The following is a 14,663-nucleotide window of genomic DNA, read 5'->3' on the forward strand; positions in this document are numbered from 1 at the left end:
GTGGGCAGACCTGTCCTGCCTCAGCGCCGGGGAGAGTGGCCCGGAGGACCGGCCAGGGACGCGCCCTCCGCACACGGGCGTTAGCGGGGGTCTTGAATCTGAGGCGAGACGCAGCTTGACAGTCAGGGGTTGCTTCTGTTGGCTAGCTGTGGAAGGATCGTGAAACCGTGAATCTGGGGGAAATACCTCTTCCTGTCAAACAGAGAATTAGCCGTTTTGTGGAAATTGGATGTAGTCTTTTCAAGGAAATTTGTGTTTCAAAGCAGCTGCCAGTACCTTTCAGTTCCAGGAGATACGCATGCTACGGACACGGTACAGTTGCAGCGTTGGCTGGTGGTGTCGGAGGGATTGTCCTGCAGAGTGCCTTGGAAAGGACTGCAGCCTTCCCTGGGGCGTCATCCTCGTTAGGTTAGGGTGCTAATCGCGTAACTGCGAGGTCTGGTCTGGATGTGCAGCCTAGAGCTCTGCAGCGTGCGTCCTGCTGGGTGCAGTGCTTGGTGCTCATGCGATGACACGATGGCGGGTGGAGCTGGGGCGGGAGCTGCTCCCCGCACTCTGGGACCTGACCCACCGCTCAGGCAGGTGGGTGTCCGGGAAGGGGTGCACGGCACTGAGCTTCCCAACGGGCGGGCCGGGTGGATATTTACTGGTGTTTCCTGCCTTAGTGAGTTTGCTTTCTAATGCGTTGTCTTCCCTGCAGTCGTCCTGCTGGACTCAAAGGAATCGCAAGCGGAGCTGGGCTGGACCTCCCACCCGTCAAACGGGGTAAGTGTGGAGGTGGGGCCGTCCCTCTGCGCTGCTAGAGAGGGTTTGCCTTTCGGTGGTCAGCAGTATTTGAAGTCTGCACGTGGAGCTGGTGGAGGGGGCTGGCAGCCACAGGCTCTCCTTGAGCTGTGGCAGGGGGGGGGGTCCGGGCAAAAAAATTCGGTGCTGGGCACTCCGGGGAGCAGAGCGAGAAGTGAAGTAGTGGTTATGTGAGTGGTACAACCAATGTGGAACGGCTCCTTAAAACAAATTTTACACTCCTGTAATAAGCAAATAAACACCAGCCAGTTACGGCTTTGTATTGTAGTTTGCACGCCAGCGCGAGCTCCTGGGGATCAGTTCAGCTCTTGGAAGAGGGCTGTGGCTGGGGTGGGATCATCAGGAGCTCTGCATCACGTAGGGTGTGTTTTATCAGGTCCTTGCTTCGCTGCCAGGGTCAGTCTATAGCTGCTTTCAGGAGAGTGTGTCGGGAAAGTCAGAGTTGTGTTCCTTGCTGCTTTGGGTTCATTTTCCAGAATGGAAACAAACCGTTCAGAGGGAATAGTGGATAGATCCTGGAGTCATCTGCATTGCCCAGCTGTTAGTCCGCAGAAGAAACTCTGTTTTGGGTACATTTGGCAATCTTGCATAAATTTACCCCCAGAAAGAATTGCTTTGGGAAGTTGCCAGGTCATCCTTAAGGCTGTGAGGGTTGAATCATCATTTCATTGATCAGAATCTCTGCTGGTAACTTTGGGGAAATACCATTGCACTTGCAGCTAGAGGATTTGTCCTGTTCTGGCTAAAACTTCTCCTGACAGAGAAGCTGCTTCATGCTTGCCATGAAGATATTTGTCCTTGTGTGATGGTGTGACTGGTGTCACATCTCCTTGGCCATCTCTGACTTCTCTCGGTAGCCCAACCCCATCTGGCATAAGGCTGTGTGGTAATGCTGTGCAGATGGACCTTCCCAGGGACAGAAAATCTGAGGGGCATGTGGGAGATAAAGGCTCTGGCTTCTCAGCAGATGATGTGTCCGGTTTCATATTAGACTTTGTTTTAGAAGATCTGATGTCAGTGCCCTCTTTCTGGTTGTGTCTCCATGTTTGCACCTCTGCAAAGAGCTCAGGTGTTAAGTGGTCCAGCAGCACTGCTGTGTTACTACAGCTTGTGGTTTGGTGGGCTAAGGACTTTTAGTGCCTATGATATAATGGCCTGTAGGTGGAGAGGCTTGTGGTGGTGATATTTATACTGATCGTCGTGTTTCTGCCGGGGCGGCTGGTTCTTGCTCACGACAGCTCTTGAGCTGTTACAGCTCTTTCGTGTTCTTTCCCCAGTGGGAAGAAATCAGCGGCGTGGATGAGAATTACAAGCCGATACGCACGTACCAGGTCTGCAATGTCATGGAGCCAAACCAGAACAACTGGCTGCAGACGGGCTGGATTGCCAGGCGCGACGGCCAGAGGATCTTCATCGAGCTGAAGTTCACCCTGCGGGACTGCAACAGCATCCCTGGTGTGATGGGCACCTGCAAGGAGACTTTCAATCTGTACTACGTCGAGTCTGACTCCGACCTGGGCCGTAGCGTCCATGAGAGCAAGCACACCAAGATCGACACCATTGCTGCTGATGAGAGCTTCACACAGGGGGACCTAGGCGAGCGTAAGATGAAGCTGAACACCGAGCTGAGGGAGATTGGGCACCTGAGCAAGAGAGGCTTCCACCTGGGCTTCCAGGACGTGGGTGCCTGCGTGGCGCTGGTCTCTGTGCGGGTCTATTACAAGAAGTGCCTTGCCACCATGCAGAACCTGGCCGTGTTTCCGGACACGGTGGCGGAGACGGCCTTTGCGACTTTGGTGGAAGTTAAGGGCACTTGTGTCACTCACGCCGAAGTGGACGTGGATAATCCCCCCAGGATGCACTGCAGCGCAGAGGGCGAGTGGCTGGTCCCCATAGGGAAGTGCACGTGTGGTCCTGGCTTCGAGGAGAAGGATGGGGGATGCAGAGGTAAAAGTGGCCGTTGGTGTCCTCTGGCAGTTTTTGTCTGTCTCGGTCCATGTTGCTGTCAGACTGCTCCAGTCCGCCTGGTGCCTGAGCACAGCTCAGACAAGTGGAATTGCCTTTTGTCAGCAATATGATTCTTCTGGTTGATTGCAGCTCCCCAGTTAACAGCCAGACCTTAATTTGAAGGGTGGCAATTGGGTAAATGGGGTGCGTTGCTGGTAGCTGCCCTGCAGCACGGTGTTGGCTGGGCAGAAGTGCCAAAGCTCTGAACACCGTCAGGCATTTCCCACAGCTTTATCTGTAACTATAAAATTACTCTAGAACATTAGTATCCCCATTGTCATGCTTTAGACACAACTTAATAATTCAATGACTTTACAGCTCGCAAGGTTATGTTTAATGACAGCTGTAAAAATGGATATAACCTCTACCTTAACGGGTATCCCTCTAATGAACCTGGTGCTGTGACCACCTCCATCTCTCTTTCAAAGGCAGGTGAGACCCAGGCATGGGATCAGCCCTGAGAGTGCGGGATATGGGCTGCCGTGCTCCTCCTCTCGGAGTGTGTGAGCCTCTGAGAAGAGAGAGGTGGGCTAATGCCTCCTCCCGGGCACCTTCCTGCTTCATGGTCAGGACCTCATCGTAGCTCAGCATGGTCTCAACTGCCTCTGCACCGAGTCAGGTGCCAGCACGAGCCGGCAGCGGTCCCTGGCGAGCGGAGGCCGCTCTGCGTGCGGTGCGGGGTGGTGGGTGTGCATCTCCTGCCCCAGGAACGGCTGTTCCTCTGTCCATCAGCACCCAAGGGCTTTTCTTCTCTGAAAGGTGTAATTGGCTATCAATTATTAACTGGCAGTATACATCGCTGCCCTGTTAGCAAGGCTCCTCTGGGGCAGAGGGAGAGGTCAGGCCACCAGCTGGGATGTGTGAGAAGAGATGTTTTCTTCAGTAAGATACGCCTGAAAACACCCTTCACTGCCCATGCCTGGTGTCCAGGTGATACCTTGGACCTCTACCTTTTCACCTGGTAGAAGATGAATTGAGAGGAAATTAGCTGAATAAGTCCCAAACAGGTACAGTTCCCCTGTGCTTAAGGCGTGTGGTACGGTAGGAGAGTGAGCTTTTCCTGAGGAATCAGGTCTGTCCTTCAGGAGCTACCTTGAGGCTTTTCAGATTTAAATTGTGCCCACTGTGCCGCCTTCCTCCAGCATGTGGGATGCCTTTCCCAGCGCTCCGGGTAGTGGCTATTTGCTTGGTGCCCTCCTTAAGAAGACCTTATTAAAACTTATCGAATTGAAATCTCAGTGCTGTTCATTGCTTCTGTGGCTGCGTGGCAGCTCAACATACTTTCCCCATCTGTTTGGAGTGGGAATTTACATAGCGAGTCCCAGAAGGCTTTTGCTAATGTTTCAGGTTTCTCTGTGTTGAGTTTAAATAATTCATATTCTCTAAGGAAAAATATTTGAAGTAATTTAATGGACATAATTAAGTTTTTCTTCCCTCTCTCACAGAAAGCAGGTCATTAGTCACTCTCTGTGGAACAGCGTCTAACGTCTGGTCAAATATCAGAAAATAATTTTTTAAGGGTTGAAAGTTTTTGGGTTTTTTTAGAGCCCTGCATTAGCATAGCACTAAGTGAATAACTTTAAAAGATTTCTGATGAAAGCATCCAGGGCTGCGGAAATTCTTCGACGAGGACAAAAGCCCTTGAGCTGGAGGCAGGTAAATACAGTGGGAGTTTGGGGATGTTAAAACAGCCAGGTGATGGCACAGCAAATCTGGCTCCACCACTGTGGTTCCACGGCGGTGCCTCTGGAGGGCTCAGCGGGTGTGAGTCTGCTGGATCCTCCTTGTCTGTGAAACTTCCTGGCCACAGTCTCTGTCACAGCTCTTGTGGCCATGAGAGGTTGGACCCTGCGTTTGTTCAAGGACCGCTTTGGGGAGCAGGGGCAGCCTGGGGGCTGACCCCCCACCATCCTGTGCCAGGGGCAGCTGGCAGTTCTCCAGGCTGTCTTGGGTGCCGCTTCGCAGCTCCTGGCTCTCCCTTATCCTTCCATCTTCTCTGAGGCCTTTCTGGCTGCACCTGCAGCATGGGACGTGCTGGTGTCTGAAATCGGTCTCCCGTCCGCCCTGCCGACTGCTGGAGTGGCTGTGTATGCAGTGACCCCGTGGGGCCTGGCTGCCGGCCGGATCTGGGATGGATCCAGGGTGGTGCTTAGGGCCAAGCGTGTGGAGCAGCTTCACGGGTCTAAATCAAAAGGAAATCGGACGGCAGAAGCAAAGAAGTTTCCCCAGGCCATCTCGCGGCTGGGCACTGCCCTCCGTCGTTGTGCTCTGAAGCCAGGGCACAGGACAGTGTCCTCTGCAGGGGCAGGCCAGTGCCCCGGGGCCGCGCTCGCCGGGCAGAGGGGCTGTTTGTGGCCCTCGGCCGGTCTGACCCCAGCCCAGCTGGCTGGGGGCGGTGGGGGGCTTCGCTGCTGCTGGCGCCCTTGGCGTGGTGGAGGGGCTGGGATCAGTGCTTGCGGGCGGCAGCGGGCAGGGCTGTGCCTGGTCGGCAGCGCGGGTGGCAGCCGCGGAGCAGCCGCGAGGTGTGGGGGGTGCGGGCTTCTCTGCAGGAGGAACAAGCTTTACTTCCCACTGAACTGGTGAAGCTGTTTGAACTAAATCATAAAGCTAGTATCCTTGTAACCGTGATTTAAGTGCTGAAATCATCCTGCCGCTGAGAGAACATTTGTATCCTCACACTGGAATTAGGAGAGATGAAAAGAGACTAATAGGATTTACGGCACTGCTAATTACTGCTGTGAGAAAGTCGAGCCTTTTTACTGTCCATCTTTCTATATCGCACTGCTTCTCTGAAGAAACCCCAGCATACCTGACAGGCTTCCATGGGTTTGCATGTTTCTGATGAATCACTTCACTGACAGTTGAAATGCAGCCATCTCTAGGGTGGAACCGAGCAGCTTTAGCATCTGTTTAACATCTATTCTCAAATAAGAGGAGAGATTCTGTCACTGTAAATACATTTAGACTTCTTTTCTTGTCTTACGTATATCTGTAGCCAGATGCTGGTCTGCACTTACTCTGATCTTAAAACCTATTTCCAGCAGATGCATGGCAGGCAAGTGAGAAGTCCTGTTGCGCTGTGGATGATCACCTGTCCATCCCTATTTTGTTTTTGGTAGGCTTCTCGGCACTGATGTCTTTTTACCCTTAAGTTTACCAGGCATGAGCTGTGGGCCCTTCATGCCATTTACTTTGTGGCGTATTGCAATAGTTTTTGTGTAAATACAACCGTGATGTGGAGGATCTGCCTGACATTTGCTGTGAAGTTGTCTCTTTCTGCTTCATCTTTTCCATCCAATCCCTTGTAATATCTGCAAGGAGAATTTCAACAAAGCCCAAGGTTAATATTTACCAGCTAGATTTGCTGCAAATGAGACAACTTCAGCTGGACGTTGAATTAATATGATGGAGACCAGTTTCCAAAAATAGCTGTCAGCCACTCTTCTTTGACAGAAACGTAAATTTGTGCTGTAGCTAAATTTCCTTCTCAATTTATTTCCCTCCACTTCTGACAGCAGCGGCGGGAGCTGGCTCTGCGCTGCCGGTGTGCTGGGGAAATGCCCCTGCGCTCTGCTCTCCTTCACCGGCGTCGCCTGCGCTGGGCGGCCTGGCATTGCGCTCGCTCCAGTAGATGATGGTCTAATTAGCAGGCTGTATCCCTTGCCTATGTAGGGGTGACACTAGTGAAACCAGTTCTAGGGAGGAAATAGCTTTCTAGTGCTTTATCAGGATTTTTAAATGACGTTTTAAAGTGAATTTGGTGTGGGCAGCCGGGCCAGGTTTGACACCTCCGGTGCTGTGGGCCTGCAGGCACCGGGCAGTGAGGGAGGGCCTGGGCCAAGCGGGGACATGGGTGCTCAGGACGGTCCCTGGCCAGTGCTGCTTCTCTTCTATGGCCCAGCTAAACATGTGCATGTATTTTTCCTCCCTTGCAATAAGCAGCAAGCGTTGCTGCTTTTCAGGGAAGGAAAACCTAGCACAAGAAGTCGCATCAGTGACTTGCTGTTTGTGGCAGCCTGTGGGCATGAGGAGCAGCTGCTGATGTCCACGGTGGCTGTTTGAAAAGGGGAATAAAAGAAGTTCCCCCCCCTTTTCTGCATTACTGAATGGATTTTTGAGCAGCATGTCGGATTCAACATGCCATGGACAGGACACAAGGAAGATTTACTGTATCTCACTTAGGGAGAAAGCTAGACAAAATGATTGCCCTTAGACTCATTCTTTTGCACCTTTGCTTATATAGCATGCTGGTCTTCTGGGCTCTCCTGAAAGGAAACTTCAAGGATAGAGAGGGGAAAGGTGTTGATGTTGTGGGATTTTTTCCTTTTCCCACCCCCTTCCTGTACGTTTGTGATAAACCAGCGCGAGTTACCAGGCTCGGCTGGGTGGATTTGCACGCTTCGTCCCACTGTGTTGGGTATTCCTGTAGGTTTCCCTTGCGCAGATAACCTTTCAGCTGCTCTGCCTGTTTGCATACATGGAAATGGGACTTTCTGAGGGCTGGAGGCAAGTCTTCCCACAGAGCCTTTCCCGGGAGGGCGCAGGCGCGCTTTGGAGAAGGCTCCAGCATGTGAGGCCGTTGGCGCAAGCCTGTGCGTCTGCGACTGGGGTGTTTTCCTCTGGCTGAAGTGGACTGTCTTTAGTCTGTACTGGGTTAATTCCTGGCAACTTCTGCATAAAGGACTTTGGGGGGCTTTACAAGGCGAGCTGGCACAGCTGCTGGTCTCGAAATGTAGGGATAAGATGAAAGGCACAAGTCAATGCTAATTAGAAGAAAGCAGTCTTTGCTAATGGTAACTGCTAGGGATACAAAATGTAATGCACACTCGACACTGTGCAGCAGGCAAGAAATAGCTTCTCTAATCTACTGTGGGATTCATCAGTGGTCTGCTGAAAAATGGAGGACGCCGGACTGCAAGTCTGCTCTGCTCATCAGGCTGGGGTGCATTATTAATGGCTGTAATTGCCTGATGAATCTAATGCTGTGTGTAGTATAATTACACTTTATGTCAACTTATAATTGTTGCTGTTAATGAGGAGACAAGATTTGTGACAGCGCAGTCTGGATAATGACGTGGTCCTTCGTTGTTGCTGTTTTCCTAACCTGTTTTCAGCTGCCCCCCCAGTAATTCCTTACCAAAATGTGCCCATGCAAAGGCACCCGGCTGGGCTCTTCCCTTCCCTTCTGCCTGCCGTGGCTGGGGCTCTCGGGTGCTGCAGTTTTCCCTGGGATTGGCTCTGGTGAGTGTTTATCCTCCTCTCAAAGCCCTTCAGTGATGCCTTTGCTGCCTGCCTGTGCAGCCTGTCCTAGCACCTTGCTCTCCTCGTGTCTAACACAAATCGCCCGGGCAGTCACTTAACCTTATAACTTCTTGTCCTAGCGCCAGTGAGCAGTGAGAACACTTCTCTCGTAGCAGATCATGCCTTGCTACAGATACCTCAGGAAAGTCAATATTATCTTTCCTGTGCTTGGTTTCTTGAATAGTAGGGGAACAAACGGATAAGCAAAGCCTTTGAGAAGATCATCTCTGCCTGTTGTGAGTAGTAGGTTTGTGAACAAAAACACAGCTGTAAATACTGTGAAATAGAGTAGTTTGTTCATTGCTGCCAGGCATTACTTGGACATAAACTTGGTCAATATTTTGTGCAAATTTAAAAGAAAGTTTTTCTGTAAAAAAGAGGATTTGGATTTTTATTTTTCAAAGAGAAGCGCTACAATAAAGTGCTTGCTTTTTAAAAAACCAGTCTTTCCATTTGTGTCCTGTTATACCTCCCCTTCTAGTGCTTGCCTTTTTGCTGCTGAGCATCACAAGCTGAATGAGGGGAGAGAGACCACTCTGGTGTTGGACCTGTTTGTTTTATGCTCGTCCGTTGAGACTTCCACGAGTGCCTTTGCCTGGCTGCTGACATCAGACAGCAGCGTTTGTCTCTCCCCTTCCTCGGGAGAGGGAAATGCAATCGTTAAGTCCCCGCGTCTGCAGTGGAGAGGCAAGCAGAAATGCAGGTAGAGAGGGGGCTGTGCCAAAGGCAGGAGCCACAGGCTGCTTCGGCAGGGGGGGGGGTGGCCGCCCCCCCCCAGGGGAGCGTGTGCCCGCACCTCCTGGGCTGAGTTTTTGCTTCGGGAGCCAGCAGTGTGCAGACTGGGGATCCCGCGGACCTGTGGGCAGCAGGCAGCTCCTGAGAGCAGCGGGCAGCTCCTGCCTGGGGAGTGGCAGTGCGTTGGCAGCACCCTCCTGCCCGCATCGTGCCGCTGGGCTGGGCTGGTGCGTCCCGGAGGTGACTGTGCCTTTCCTTCTGCCAATGAATTGCAGACATCGACTTTAAAAAAAGAGAAAAAAGTCCAAAAGCAGTGGCCTGTCCTTGAGAGCTCCTGACACCATCTTTCTCTTAATGACAGCAAGCTGTGAGCGAGGCTTGTGTCCTTGTAAGTCTCAAGGGCTGCATGGCTGCCTTGCGCATCAGCAGCTCTCTGCTGCAAGGGGCCGGTGGGCAGCGATGCTCCTGCTGCGGCTGGCAGCTCGGCAGGGATGTGTAAGAGCAGTCTCTGGGTGCGTGCAAAGGCCGTGCTTCCTGCAGCCTGGGGAGAGCTTCTGGGGTGGAAGTGCGATGCCTTATACCAACCCGAGTCCCTCCTGTTGTTCTGGGAATTGTCCACTTCTTTTGCCTGGTAGCAGAGAAGGGGGAAGGAAAGCATCTGAAGACCGTATGAGCTGGAGACTTCCTGAGCAGGCTGTCTCCTTCTTGAAGATGTTTTTGGAAATCGAGTGCATGTGTACTCTGCATGGCCAGGGCTTGCTCTTGCTGAGCAAAAGTTTGGGGCGGGAGTGGGAAGCGGTGTTGGTAAGGTGCTTTCCTGTGCGTTGCATGTGTCCCATCAAGGCATCATGTCACTACAGTGTCCTTAGATAGAAAATAAATAGTTCAACTGAAAGTTAAAGAAATGTAGAATACTAAATTACAGTGTTTTGTCATTTAGTGCAAGGATACCTCCTGAAGCCTGAGGTTTGCTTTTCCATTTAAATACAAAAAAGATGGATCCAAATGTACAGCGCTTGGGGCTTTTGATTTGTTTCATCTTTTATACATTAGCTTACAAACCTGTATGTGCTTCTGGAGTTTATTTTGTCTTCTGACTGATGCTTGAGTATTATGCATAATAAGTTTATTTTTTCTCGTGGGATTCTGTAGGTTGCACAAAGCTCCAGGTTTTACTTTCATCACTGATGCAGCCACTGGCATCCTGCACAGACAGACGCTGCACTCGTGGGCTGGTGCTGATGTGCACGTTTAGCAGCACTTTTCAGGGCTGGAGCCAGGCACACCGTGGCTGCGCTAGGTGATAGTGGGATGGGAAACGGGGGCTACACATGAAGTGGGGGCTGTGGGAGTAAATCTGTGTCTGCTGCTGAAGGAATAATTGCTGAGGAAATTTATACTTCAGTTTCCTTTATGAATTATGGTTTGGCTTTCTCATCCTAGGTCTTGTGTTCTAGCAGAACACGGCTGGAGCACCTTTGTGACCTGGGCAAAATGACAGTTTGAAGGTGTGGAAAGCTTTGCACTGAATGAATTTGGAGTATCCGCCTCCATCTGCCCATTAGCAGCCTCTGTGGTAGCCGTAATGCCTTATGGTAGATGCTGCTTTCCATCAGTCATGCGTATGAAACACCCGTGTAAAATATGCTTTCTGTTCAGTCTTTTTTTGGAGTAATGATCAAGCTTGGAGATATTTATTATTCGGGATTGCATATTATATTGCTGTTTTACAGTGTGTCTGAAATAATTATGGCTATGGAAATTGTGGCAGAGCCAGACACAAATTACTCTGACACTTAATTTTAGAGGAAACTACTCAGAAAATTACAAGCATCACAATTCGTTTGCAGAATTCTTGTCAGGCTTGGGGTTATAGATCCCTGGCTGCTGGATGGACATGCTGGTTATTCTGTTGAAATACAGGGGGAAACATATCTCGTCCATGGCTAAGGGAGTTTGTGTGGGATAAAGCACTTGGCAGGAGTAGGGTGCATTGGAGATGCAGGTCAGTCAGTCCTTTGCAGGGAATCATTTGGTAGATACATTAGGGAACTGAAAGAGACAACAGTAAATTGCAGTTGGCTCAGTGGATGTGCCTACTTTAGTGTGTCCTTGAGGAGAATTCCTGCATAAATAGCAATGAGGTTCTGTTCAGTACTGCCGTAGCACTGAGTTCGAGCAAATGCATTCTTTTAGATACTTCAAGACTGTCTTACTAATATTCTTGGGTATTTAATTTTCTGCTGGTCTAAATCACTGAATTTAATTTCAGCTATTAAGAGCTCATTGTTGGAGATGCACAAAGATCTAGCCTCTGGACATAGGTTTTCATTTCAGTGCTCTTCAAATGATTTAACAAGGGCAAAAATTATAGAGTAGTGTTGTCCTAAAGGTTTCAGAGATGCTGGGAACGTGTTGGACTGCAGGCTGCTGAAAAGTAGTATTGAAAATCAGTTATTAAAAAAAAAAAGTTTGTGGAAGACAAGCTGCCTTTGAATTCACAGCCTGAAATACCCATCCTGGCAGGCAAGGTACCAGGGTAAGAGGAGCTGGAGACCCGATCCAGTGCTCGTATTGATCTCTCCCTCATGCTGACTTTGTCCCTCTTGCACAGGCACAGAAATTGGATGCGATTTTTTTTCCCTTCCTCACAGTGGGGCTCTGTAACAGCATTGGTCTCTGCCTGCAAAGTATTGATTACAGTTTTTGCAATAAGACAAGGCAAGACTGCAAACCCAGCATGCAAGGGGAAGACAGGAGCCTCTCTATTGCCCAAGGACATTTGTGGACAAGGCTCTTTCACCAGCTCAATACAGCACTGAAACCTTATTCTGTGCTCTGAGTCCATCCTTCACCGGGAGGGACTGTTGGTCTGCTGGGGTGCCTTGACCCCTGGGTGCTGTAATGGTTCTCGCTGTGGCACCCCCTTGGTGCCGACTGCTTGTTTCTCCTAGCTGCTCTCTTCATGGCGTTTTTATGAATGCCTACTTCAGCAGGGAAAATTAACACATGTTAAAAGTAGATGTACTTTGTCAAATACAATTTCATGACAAAAAATGGAGAGGAATTGATTTTGGAAGACAACTGAGTTGTAGTGTTAATTATAAATGACTGTATAGGCGTTTTGGGTGAAATTGCAGGCGTTATTGATTCATGCTGGCACGCACGTAGCTCTTCCACTGTCTGCAGGATTTCAGCATCATGAATAAGTTCAATAGTGCTTACACAGGCAGTGTCCTTTGTGTTTTTTTTTCTTTCTTCGAAGGTATCTGCAAGGTTTGTGGGTCAACAAGCTGACCTGAGACAGTTTGGGGAGGAAAAAAACCGAGGCAGAATCCATCAAAAGCATTAAGACTAAATGCTGAGGGTGTAAACAAACCAACAAACTCTGATATGAAGAAAATGATACCAGACAGCAAGGAGGGGTAGGCATGGCTACAAGGGTCTTGCTGGAGCTCACTGCTGAGACAGCGAACGCCTTCCACAGCCAGCGAGGTGTTTATCCTGTGGTGCCCAGAGGAGCCGACTCAAGGCCATGGTCTTCGCCAGGTGCTGACGCTAGCACGGGCATGCTTACACAGAGCTGCGGCTGTGCTGCGTGCCCCTTCCCTTCCCCTCTGCCCAGCAGCGGGGTTGCTGCTGGACCCTTCGACCCACCACCTGGCTGCCCTGGGCTGGGTGTTGTGCTTCAGCATGCTCACCCTTACAGAAACTGCGTCGATACGTACAGAATCCCAGTTTCCCACTAGTCAGTGTGGTTAATGTTCCCACACTTCAAAAAGAAAACAAAGGTTAACTTAATTGTTTGAGGTAGTCAACTGTTGCAGTAATGGGTTTGATAAGTGCACAATGTAAAAGGCTGCTGACCAGCTGGTAAATACTGCCAGGGTGATTAATAACTTCATTTTACTGCTGCATGCAAAATCTTGGCCATGCTTCACTTGAACAGTGACTATGATCAACCCTGGAGCTTACAGAGCCTGTGTCCTGCAGTCAGGTTGTCCTACTTGATGCACATAGCGAGTCACTTTTAATCACTGTTCATTGATTAACAAGATAAAGCTGCTCAAACTCTGATGCCCTTTTGCTGATTAATCAGGATTTCAGCCAGGGATCTCTTCTGCCATTTTTTAAGCCAAAACTTGTACACTCAGCTAGCTGTAGCTTAGAAAACGTTGAGATCCTTGCTGGTGAAGGTGCAGCTTCAGCATCCTTGGAGCTGTGACTCCGAGCCCCTGGCTGGAGAGGAAGGTTATGGCTAGGAGCCGCTGGCAGAAAAACCTGGTTGGCAGGCTTCATAGTGCTGTGAGATGGAGATGTCTGAACTGCTGGGGAGGGAAAATTAAAGCTGTCCCATGCCAGTTGAGCAGGAAACCATGCATTTTTCAACTCTGCATCCTCAGTTGCCCCTGCTTTCCCTGTGGCACAGGCTGGGCGTGAGAGAGGATGTTGCCTTCTCCTCTCGATAGAGCCATCCGCTCTTGTCTGAGGAGCTGCGGCAGATGAGCTGGTAAGAGAAACCCTTCCCGTGGGTGCATCGTGCTGGGTAATCTGCCAAGCTGCAGCACAAATCAATGTTGCTTGTTCTGCTACTAGTTTGATTGTGTGTGCGTACAGTGTTCTATCAAGGAGGGAACATGTGCTCTTTCTGTCAGTGAAATGAATAAGGCACGCCTGGTGAACAGGGAGTAGCTTGTGTGGGCAGCGATGATGGAGCTGGAGAGAGGCAATTAATCTGTCTGACCCATCCAGCTGCTTCTCTTTGGCTCTAGGAGAATGTATTATTGAATTTTATTATTTAATAATTAAGTTGCAGTATTACCAGAGGACAAGGAATAGGATAGAAAATAGTGTACAAAAAAGAGAATTTCATTCTATAAATTGATGGCCTGATCTCTTGAGAGCTGCCACATACCCACTGCAAAAACGAGCACTGTGAAATAACAGGGACACCTAAACCAGCTGGGGACTAAGAAAAACACTTGTAGGATGAGGTGGAAAAGGGTGGGAGTTTATCTGAGAAAAGAAACGGAGATACACATATGATGCATCACATGTGCTGGGGTGCTTTTGTGCTTCTCAAGCGTAAGATTCAGACAACCAAGGAACAAAATTAACAAGTAAGCCCACAGGCTGAGCTGTGTCCAGGCTTCTCATGGAACGCGCTCGCACAGTGTTGGCGTGCCTGTGTTTCTGGGAAATGCAAATCGAGGCGTTTCGTACAGTTATTAACCGACATATCTTCTGACAGACACTTTTGTAAACTTTCCTCTCCTACTTACTAGAAAACAGGGAGGAACAGCCTGAAAGATGCTTCTCATTGAAAACGTTCAATTTCCTACGAGATGTCAAATTTATGTGACTGTCAGGCTCACCTTTAAATCCGAGGTGTGGCGGCAGTATGCTCTGGATTTAGTGCTCAGGTCCCGTCAAGTTTGTAAACAAGATGGATTTTTCTGTTCTGCCTGACAGAGGGTGCGAGCAGGAATCTCGCGCCAGTGTTCAGACTTTGATGCCTGTGCTGGTTTTGGCTGGGGTAGAGTTAATTTTCTTCACAGTAACTAGTATGGGGCTGTGCTTTGGATTTGTGCTCAAAACAGTGTTGATAACACAGGGATGCTTTCGTTATCGCTGAGCAGTGCTGACACAGAGTCAAGGCCTTTTCTGCTTCTCACCCCACCCCACCAGCGAGCAGGCTGGGGGTGCACAAGAAGCTGGGAGGGGACACAGGGACAGCTGACCCCAACTGACCAAAGGGATATTCCACACCATATGGCGTCACGCTCAGCATATAAAGCTGGGGGAAGAAGAAGGAA

At 49.9% G+C, this 14,663-nt stretch overlaps 1 protein-coding gene across 1 annotated transcript in view; it reads left to right on the forward strand.

The window, feature by feature from the left end:
- Nucleotides 1-14,663, forward strand: part of EPHA10 (EPH receptor A10) — a 43,976-nt gene that overhangs the window by 5,391 nt on the left and 23,922 nt on the right. The window contains exons 2-3 of the mRNA XM_009328233.1: nucleotides 701-765; nucleotides 2,082-2,751. Coding sequence (XP_009326508.1) covers nucleotides 701-765; nucleotides 2,082-2,751 — 735 coding nt within the window. The remainder of the gene's footprint in view (nucleotides 1-700; nucleotides 766-2,081; nucleotides 2,752-14,663) is intronic.

Source organism: Pygoscelis adeliae, unplaced genomic scaffold, assembly GCF_000699105.1.
Source record: "Pygoscelis adeliae isolate BGI_AS28 unplaced genomic scaffold, ASM69910v1 Scaffold387, whole genome shotgun sequence".
Taxonomy (NCBI): Eukaryota; Metazoa; Chordata; class Aves; order Sphenisciformes; family Spheniscidae; genus Pygoscelis; species Pygoscelis adeliae.